Raw genomic sequence first — 10,743 nt, forward strand, 5'->3', positions numbered from 1 at the left:
GTCACCTCCTTGGTGCTCTCTCACCAGGTGGACAGGCATGCTCTTCGGCATAGCGTGATTGGATATCGTTCCCCAAAGTGTCCACCAGGATGCAGCGTTGAGTTCCCTAGAAGGGGAACGTCTCGGGTTACCTATGTAACCATGGTTCCCTGAGATGGAACGAGATGCTGCGTCCCCTTGCTATGCCTCGGCCTGCCTGTTTACGTCTCCTCAGACAACTGAGTTGGTGACGTATTCAGAAGGTGCCCTTTTATACTTTTGGGTACCTGCCTATGACGTCACAGGCCATGTGGACCAATAGGATTGGAGTTGATTTACACATGCTTCAGACACCGGTCATGCTGGCAGCATTCCCCAAAGTGTCGGACGCAGCGTCTCGTTCCCTCTCGGGGAACCACGGTCACATTGGTAAGCTGAGACATTTTGTTAAAGTTAACTAAAACTATTATTATTATTATTATTAAATAAAAAACAATAAAATACTAATATTTTGTGGGGAGAAAAAAAACTTAAAACAAAACTTTAACAGAAAATAGAAATGTTGCTTTGCTAATTCAAAATGCTATAATAGTATATAAATAATACTAAAATAAGACTGGCATACACTTTCTGCAATTGTACCGCAAATAACCCTAAACTGACATATTTCAAGGGGCATTTAACATAAACTCTGTGGCTTTGATTTGTAATCCACAGAAGCAGTTGTTCTGTACTTACCCTGTTGAGATTACGTTGTGTCTCAATGATGTTCCTCTCCACTTTGTCTGCATTCATCTGCAACTTATCATTCAAGGCCACTAAATAAGTGACAGGTGGTCTGAGGTAGAAAAACAAATAGTATGAATTTTCATTTTTTTTTTTTTTTTTCAGTTTGATATAGTTTCAGTGTGGCAAATATACAAGTTTCGGTCTGCATGTTTCCAAAGTACTGCTGCAAATTATATTAGGTTTTGTTATGTTGAATCTCTGCATCTTGGACAGAACACCTCACTTCAATTATTTGACATGCTGAGATGCTCTGAAAATAAATACAGGGCTTGGACTTCAGATCTATTGTAGGAGAACCATGGTACTAACAAAAATGTTATCTTAGCTTAACCACACCGGGGAAAAAACAACAACAAAAAAAAACATTACAGCAGCCTAGCATAGTATAGTTCATTAAGCACATTCTAGAGAAATGTTGTTTTGACAGTGCAGAGACATGACTAAACTTGTTCAGAAACAAATTACACACCTCAAACAGATCTAACATGTTTTCCTAATGTGCCACTATATGCAAAAAGGATAAAGAGGAAATATGTCATCTGATCTAAATACATCTGCATATGAAATCCATCAACATGAGTGGTAAAACACTTTAACAGCTGGACTGTTAAAGCATGAGATAATGTATCCAATTTTGTTGTAATTTATGTAATCACAAACAACTATTAAAGCAGCAGCAGCAGCAATAATAATAATAATAATAAAATAAATTAAATCAAATGAAAGCTATTGATGAGCTCTTTCTACTGCCAAAAGGACACAAGTGTATTCTTAATAATTTCGGAGTTATTCATTAGAAACCAAAAGACTTAACACTGAAAATACTAAGCGAGTTTGTGCCAAAAGGGCGTAACAGCAATTACGCCACTTTGCCATTGAAAAATGTATTATGGGTAAAGCCTGTTGACAGCACATAAGTCAAAATGGCTGACAGCACATGTAATTCAATGTCAGTGAGGTGTAGTTAGCAGGTAACTCTGCGGCACTGTTAGTACATCCCACAGGACCATATTAGACTCGGATGATCAATTTCAAAACATTTGAAAAGCAAGTCACGTAAAGATTGCTTTCAGTTTATGATGTTAGTACTATCTCCAACCAGGAGTAGGACGTGCGCTCTAATGTAAACATTCACTAACATTAGCAAATAATAAATGCAAAACTGACCATGAAAACAGTATTTTCCAGTCAAGATGGTAAACAGATTATCTTTTTACCAAGTTCAAGGGGATATCCTTATGTTTGGATTGTTTGGAAATCTGTATTTTATTTAAATTGCCATCACACCACTGCTCACAATCTTCGGGGACGCCAGAGTTGCACTTGCCTCAAATTTCAAAAGTAAAATTCATAGTTAACAAATGCTTTTTAGCCAAATGCATGACAGAAATGTTTGCACTGAACTATGTTCTTATTAGGGTTTCCACGGGTCCTTAAAACGTCTTCAGTTAAATTGTTTACATTTAAGGCCATGCAAACTCTTAAATGGTACAAAATGTCTAAATTATAAGAGGTATTTGTGGACGGAAAGACAATAATCGCTATATGGATTAATATGATGATTAAACTTCGAAAGGCTATGATTTCACTGAATAAACTTGAGTGCTGCACGTCAGCTTTGTGTACTGCGGTTACCGGGGAAACCACTATATAATAATAATAAAATAAATTAAATCAAATGAAAGCTATTGATGAGCTCTTTCTACTGCCAAAAGGACACAAGTGTATTCTTAATAATTTCGGAGTTATTCATTAGAAACCAAAAGACTTAACACTGAAAATACTAAGCGAGTTTGTGCCAAAAGGGCGTAACAGCAATTACGCCACTTTGCCATTGAAAAATGTATTATGGGTAAAGCCTGTTGACAGCACATAAGTCAAAATGGCTGACAGCACATGTAATTCAATGTCAGTGAGGTGTAGTTAGCAGGTAACTCTGCGGCACTGTTAGTACATCCCACAGGACCATATTAGACTCGGATGATCAATTTCAAAACATTTGAAAAGCAAGTCACGTAAAGATTGCTTTCAGTTTATGATGTTAGTACTATCTCCAACCAGGAGTAGGACGTGCGCTCTAATGTAAACATTCACTAACATTAGCAAATAATAAATGCAAAACTGACCATGAAAACAGTATTTTCCAGTCAAGATGGTAAACAGATTATCTTTTTACCAAGTTCAAGGGGATATCCTTATGTTTGGATTGTTTGGAAATCTGTATTTTATTTAAATTGCCATCACACCACTGCTCACAATCTTCGGGGACGCCAGAGTTGCACTTGCCTCAAATTTCAAAAGTAAAATTCATAGTTAACAAATGCTTTTTAGCCAAATGCATGACAGAAATGTTTGCACTGAACTATGTTCTTATTAGGGTTTCCACGGGTCCTTAAAACGTCTTCAGTTAAATTGTTTACATTTAAGGCCATGCAAACTCTTAAATGGTACAAAATGTCTAAATTATAAGAGGTATTTGTGGACGGAAAGACAATAATCGCTATATGGATTAATATGATGATTAAACTTCGAAAGGCTATGATTTCACTGAATAAACTTGAGTGCTGCACGTCAGCTTTGTGTACTGCGGTTACCGGGGAAACCACTATATTTCTGCAGTTCCGAAAGTGACACCTGCTGGCAGAGAACGAATTAGCTTTTTCAATAAGCCCTTCTGCTATTTTTGCTACATATTTTTTAAATGTGAACCAGTGGATCGACAAAAAGCTAATGCATTATAAAAATCTAAACAATTAAGACACTAATATATTTATATGGTATTTAATATAATAATTAATTGATAACAATTGTTTAATTTAATATAATAATTTATACTTTTGACTCATCCCTTTTCTTTAAAATTGTTTAAAGGCTGAAATGTGAAGAGCAGAAAGGTTTTTAAAGGTCTTAACATTGATTATAAAAATCCTGCAGACACCAGGTTATTTTATGGTACCATTTGGAATAACTTGTTTTGAAAATGTTCTGTGGGCCACTAATAAAAAAAGGACCTCTGTACATTTGTTTGTTGCAAATTTACAGACAATGCAATTGAGATGTTTACATTGGCTTGTTGAGGTAATACAGTATTTCTGTCCACTGACAACAAAGTTGCACAAGTTTTATAGTTAATCAAATCTTTATATATATATATATATATTATATAACAAAATTTGTTGTTTCAATTTAGCAGACTTTAAGTATACCAGTTTGTAATTATGTAAATAATATGTAAATGTATTTGTAGTATACTTAGCATGAAATAAATGTATTTCAAATACATTTCTGTATATTTGTTTTTCACTAGGGAAGTCATCTGTAAAGGCTTTTAAATCGCCCATTTGGCCAAATAGTTGAGTGGCTGGGATTACTATTTTAGTAAAAGTGATCACATTCAATTAACTAATTTGATTAGAGGACTTTTTATGTGATATTTCATTGCATCACAATAGATTATTTATTTTAAACTCATTAATGTAATGCTTTGTTAATATTTGTCATCAGATGCGCCCGTTTTTATATTCGCAAAATGGAATAATATATTGGTGCCAAAAAGGTGCGTGTGACTTCTTCTTTAATAAATGTTAAAATAGTGTTCAATGAGTATACTATCATCCATGTGTGTATATTTTTATTATTATAAATAATTGAAATCAGTGCACAAAGTCCAATCAAACTATGGTATTTGTTTAATTTTGGCCTTCCTGTAAATTTGGTGAAATGACAGATGCATTTAGATCACATGACATACTGTATGTGCTTTTTATCCGTTTTGCATATAGTGGCACATTACTAAAACCTGTTAGATCTGTTTGAGATGTTTGAATTAGTTTCTGGTGAAGTTTAGACATGTCTCTGCACTGATACAGTATTTCTCTAGAATTTGCTGAAGGCACTATATGCTAGGCTGCCAATGTTAAACAGCAGTTCTGCATTTTTTCTTTCCCCCATAAAAGATCTGAAGTCTGTGCCAAATTATATGGAATGAGAATCTGCTGTGTCTCGATGTTCCTCTCCACTTTGCGTTATCCTGCATCTTATCATTCAAGGCCACTAAATAAGTGAGAGGTGGCCTGGGGTAAATTAACAAAAAGTAAGTTTTTGTGAGAGCAGTTAGATATAGTTTCAGTGAGGCAAATGTACACGTTTAGGTCAGAATTTTTTCCAAAGTACTGCTGCAAATGTAGTAGGTTTGTTATGTTGAATCTCTGCATCTTGGACCAAACACCTCACTTCAATTATTTGACATGCAGAGATAATCTGAAAATAAACACAGGGCTTGAAACACTTTCATTCATCATCTGGCACAGACTTCTGGGGCCTCATTTATAAAGTGTGCATATGCACAGATTCGATCTTAGAGTGTGCGTGCACTTAAAACCACGCCAGCGCTCATATTTGTAAAAACTGGCTTTGACGTGCAAAAGTGCTTAGCGTCACGTCGGGGTCTGAGCAGACGTACGCACTTTTACTTGTTCGAGTACTGCAGGTTTTTGGAAATGTAAGCTGCTCTTGCAGCTCGCTGTTTTAAATGAAAGAATATGGATGATGAATGATGATCTTTTACTGACATACATTAGAAGTTGTTTGCAAGGCAGAGAGCTGTAACCGTTTGTTTGCGCGAAGGTTCAAGATAATTTGCGATTCATAAGGTGTGTTCGACTTCATTCGGCGCTGCGCAGACCGATCGGCGAGCTAGAGCAGCCGCTTGCAGTCAGGGACGGAATTGAAAGTGGAGACGCGAAGTCGGACACTTTCTGCTCGCGGTAGTGACGCTCTCACGGTGTTTGCATACTCTGTCACCGATGAAGTGAATAACGTGCAATATTTGTCAAATACACAGACATTCCAGAAACGTTTTCATGAGCAACAGAAACACTTTTTATATACTGCTTAATACAGCGCCATCTGTTCAAGAATAAAGTTCAATATAAACATATACTATTTAAATACCAATAAAGTGGGGGTATATATGCTTTTATCTGTATTTATTTATTTTTTGATAAGTGTGACTCGACTACAGTAAAAAAACTTTTACTGTTCTAAAAACAGATTTGTGAGCAGTATTGGAATTGAAGATGTGAGAAACACAAGTCATTGTTGTCATGTGGTGAATTTGGCCAATCGTGAAACAGCTGTGTTGGTTTCTTTGCAACATTTTATAAATGAGTCCCCTGATCTGTTATAGCAGAACCATGGTAGCCTATAACAAAAATATTCTCTCAGCTGAACCACACTGGACAAAAATAAATAAATAAAAATGTGCAGATCTGCTCTTTAACATCAGTAGCCTATTGTGCATTTAGCAAATTCTAGAGAAATGCTGTTTGACAGTGTATGACACGGTTCTGCTGGTGTTCCCTAGTTGGTCACCAGGGGCCCGTTTCAGAAAGGAGGTTAAGTGAAAACTCTGAGCATGTTAACCCTGAAATGAGGGAAACTCTGGGTTTTCCGTTTCAGAACGGGAGGTTTGTCAAACTCAAGAAAGCAGGGTAAGTCAACTCAGAGTTGGATGAACCTCCTTATTGAAATGGGCCCCAGATGTCACTGTGTGTTTTGTTGAGCACATGGCTTGTTGTTTGTTGTTGGTGCCATGTGCTCTCCTGTCTATTGTCTGACCCCGCCCTTGTTATCTCATTATTGTTTTAGATACTCCACCTGTGTCTCCCTTGTTACCCTACTCATTTATTCTCCTTGTGTCTGCAGTCCTGTGCTGGTTCGTTGTTTTATGTCAGTTAGGATTCATTGTGCATATTAGATGTTCCTGTTGCCGTGCCATGCTGTGCCTTGTCCTGGCCTGCCTGTTTTTCCCCCTCGGGGTAGTTTTTGTTAGTTTCGTTTTACGTTGTAAAGAGTAATCCTGCATTTGAGTCCTTGCTTCATCTCTCTCCAGTATCCTGACAGTGTATAGACATGTATAAAATTAATCAGAAACCAATTTCAAACCTCAAACAGATCTAACATGTTTTACTAATGTGCCACTATATGCAATAAGGATAAAAAGGACATACAGCACGTAATCTGATCTAAATGCATCTGCATATGAAACCCATCAACACGAGTGGTAAAACACAGCTGGACTCTTAAAGCATGAGATAATTTAACCAATGTTGTTGTAATTGATTTAATCACAAACAAATATTAAAGCAGCAGCAGCAATAAAAATAAATAAAAATAAAATATAATGCTGAATATGAATGTATGTAAAATTGCCAGATTTATATAACACAGATGATGGCACAAGCAGTGACATTTGAATTGCTACAAAAAGTTATTCAATCTGATTTGAGATTAAGTTCAATTAATTAGGCCTATTTGATGCTCACTTCCCTTCCCTAGACATGCAAAAACATAACCTAAGAAAAGTAGACATCTTAAGTGCAGTGCAATTAAATAGCCTAAGGTGTTTTCCTTTTAGCTCACTGCAAATAAATTGGTATGCAATGCCTTTCTGTCAAAAGAAGACAGACAAGACACAAAACTTGGCACATTTGACACTGAAGGCATAGCTCATTAAAACAACACCAAAAGATGACCTAATCGGAAAACTATGTTTAGATTTTTATTTTTTTTTTAACCAATAAAATAATTTTGACACAAACTGAAACCATATTCCTAGAGTACAATCCCCTCCATAGTTACAGTGAATGACACTTCACTACTTTCTCAATATTAGTGAAATTCTTCTGAAACAAAGATCACGTCTAGAGTCTTATCTCTCAAACCATCAGAAGTTTATGCTTGTTTAAACTTGTACCCTTAACCATGCAGCTCTCTTTAAACATAGGGTTAGGCAAATTAATTGCATACATTCTCTGTTTTGTGGACCAAGTCCATAATTTCTGGTTTTAATTCATTTTGAGAAAATATTTGGGGGATGATTGCAAAAATGTCAATGTGGTGTAACCGTAAAAAACTTTCTACCAAATAATTGATCTTGATTAAAAAAGGTGAAATTCTTAATAAAACACCAGGGGCCTGATGTATAAACATTGCGTATGCACAAAATGGGCATGGAAATGTGAGTACGCAATTTTCCACACACATATCTGGATTTATAAAAAATAAACTATGCGTAAATATGTGTGCACCGTACTGACACTCTAGACCATGAGTATGCACTCTTTTACTGGAGGGAGCGAAATAAGGAAGCAAACAGAATGTTCTACTGTCATCAGACCAATGGACTGTTTGACCAACGAGTGCATCCTTATGTCTGTCGTTACTGTCTATGTTCCAAAGCCATCAAACAAAGTCAAATTCACAAAAATTATCATTATTATTCGCGCAAAAGTATTTTCTCAGAACATGAGTTCTGCTATTTAGAACACAAATTAAAGCGGCATTGTCATGCGCCAAGCAATGCTCGCTGTGATTAATACATTAAATCACATACCACAGGAAAATGCTTAGCTTCATTATTCAGAGTGTCATATTTAATCTAAACGTGTGTCAAATGTAAAACAGACTTTAAAATCCTCTGTTCACAGATGTCGAGCACAGACAGAGAGTAGCCTAATGATAACCTCTTTCGTGCTCTTCCCAATATTGTGACAAACACCATATTTAAAATAAAGAATTTGAAGGAAACTGTGAGATATGTGCGTTTTATTTTCAAAATGTTTTGTTATTGATGCGGTGAGTCAGACAGCTATTTACACTGCAAAAAAAATAAGCCTTATCTCTTCCCATAAAAATATAGGCTATAAACATTCTAAAATATATGTTTACCTTTTAGGCAAATTGCATAAATTAGAATAGTGATGTCTCAAAACGCATTTATAGTCCGTATCTCATATTTTCCTAACGTATTCCTATCCTTAACTGCGTTAAACGTGGTGTCACGTGGATGGAAATATGCATGGAAATGATATGCAGATGACGTTATGCATATTAAAACTAGGTGTTGTAAGCTCCATAAATGGCTATTTCGGGCAGGAGACAGGGTGGAGATTAATGTACGCACAATCTTCCACTGACTGGGTATTACAAAGGGAATTTTGCGCAGGTTCTGGCGTACGCATGGCTTTATACATTTGAAAACTTTTGTACGTATGGAAAATCTTGCTTTTGTGCGTACACACACATTTAGGATGAAATCTATGTAAAGTTTTATACATGAGCCCCAGATCAGCTAGTTTGGCATAATCTTACATTAGTACTATTTAATAGTAAATAAAAGTAAATGGAGCACCATTGTTCTGAATTTTATAATTAACACACATACAGAGACACACACACAGACACAGACACACACACACAGACACACACACACACACAGAAACAGACACAGACACACACAGACACACACACACACACACAAGGACATGTCCTTCTGTCCACTTGACAGAAGGACATGGAAGATGCAGGCCTATGAAGTAGCCAAGAGTCGGACATGACTAAAAGGCTAGAAGAAGAAGAATATAATGTAATATATACATAAATGATTTAATAACGTAGCAGAAGGAAGTGGGTGTCTACATTTGAACATAAATTCACTGATAAAAATGTTGACCAAAGATTGCAATTTACATCTGTAAAATACAATTCATAAAATGTCTGACATTTTATAATTAATATGATATAACAGAGCCCATTTTCCCCCAATAAATGCCACAATACAGTATGAAATTACAATAAGAAAATTTAAATTACAATACGAGACATACGTTCACTGTTCATAACACGCCCCCACATGTCTACGTCACGATGTGGGAAGATTTGCATAACGCCGCCCAAATGTTCACGCAAAGAAAGAAGGCGTAACTTTTATTCTCGCTGTAGTATTGTTGCTGACGGCATGTCGTGAAGGCGCTAGGGATGGACGTTACCACTTATTTTGTTTTCGATATGATACCGATATTTTTCAAGGCAGTATCGTATAGTGCTATAAGTGTCCTTATAGTTTAGGGAAATGGGTGTGCTTTTTGATAAATGGCGTTATGGTTTTGAAATTTTAGTTCAAAAGCCTGGTGATAGTGTTTAAGCAATCGAGAAAAACTGTAAAATTTACATTTAGAGATAACTCTAATAAAATCTATTTTCGTGTGATATTTTAAAATTAAGTATTTATTTCTATGAGTAAGCTTACATTCCATCTACGTGGATAAAATATTTAATATTTCTCATTCTTTGGCGGTTACACCATTTGACATTTTCATGTACATTCAGTCTTAACTTTTGCACAAAAAAAAAAAATGGTGCATATGTCATTTTTAATTACATAAAAGCAACATAAACACGCTGTGTACATTTTAAAACACCTGATGCATGCTTTCAAAACAAGTTTTTAAAAGATTTTTGAATTTCTCATCTTGCCAACCCTTTTTTGTCACTGACCCATATTACTTTTAATATGCATTTCAAAGTTATTTCTCTATTCTGTTCAGAACAGAAAAACTAGTATCTATCTACTTTGCTATTTGACAAAATAGTTTACATGTTCAAACATGTTCCCGAAGTAGTAGCCTACACCTGAAATCAGAAATACAATTGATGCAATTAAAGGACCACAGCGCAACAAAACTTTCAGAGAAAGTATCTGGTTGCCACTGACCTGCTTTCATTGGTGGTCTCAGTGTCTTTTTCCCTGGACATGATGACAGTTGCAGAGCTTCTTAACACCTGTCTGCTAAGATTAGTCTGCACAGTTATGATCCCTCTCTGATGTATGTCATTTAATACCTGATGGATCTTCCACGCCCACAATGCACAAAGGTAAGCTGTTCTGCAGTATAATAAACAGCTGTATTGTCACATCCATCTCAACATACAATATTTTAAATAAAGCACAAATTGGTTTTCTACCAAAACATCGCACATCTGACCACATCTACTCTCTTCATACACTAATTAATAAAAACATCAAGGACAAACAAAGGAAAATATTTGCATGTTTTGTCAATGAAAAAAAAAAAAGCATTCGACTCAATTTGACTTGATGGTTTACTGTACAAACTCCTAAAAAATTGTATT

General features: G+C 35.7%; 1 protein-coding gene across 1 annotated transcript in view; it reads right to left on the minus strand.

Moving 5' to 3' along the window:
- LOC107678964 (uncharacterized) overlaps positions 1-10,416 on the minus strand; it is a 39,270-nt gene extending 28,854 nt beyond the window's left edge. The window contains exons 1-2 of the mRNA XM_016474362.1: positions 10,325-10,416; positions 718-817 (exon numbers count right to left, since the gene is read on the minus strand). Of these exons, the coding sequence (XP_016329848.1) occupies positions 718-817; positions 10,325-10,365 (141 nt within the window). The 5' untranslated portion in view covers positions 10,366-10,416. The remainder of the gene's footprint in view (positions 1-717; positions 818-10,324) is intronic.
- Positions 10,417-10,743: the final 327 nt, after the last annotated feature.

The sequence above is a fragment of the Sinocyclocheilus anshuiensis genome, unplaced genomic scaffold, assembly GCF_001515605.1.
Source record: "Sinocyclocheilus anshuiensis isolate Anshui unplaced genomic scaffold, SAMN03320099.WGS_v1.1 scaffold2040, whole genome shotgun sequence".
NCBI classification, from domain to species: Eukaryota; Metazoa; Chordata; class Actinopteri; order Cypriniformes; family Cyprinidae; genus Sinocyclocheilus; species Sinocyclocheilus anshuiensis.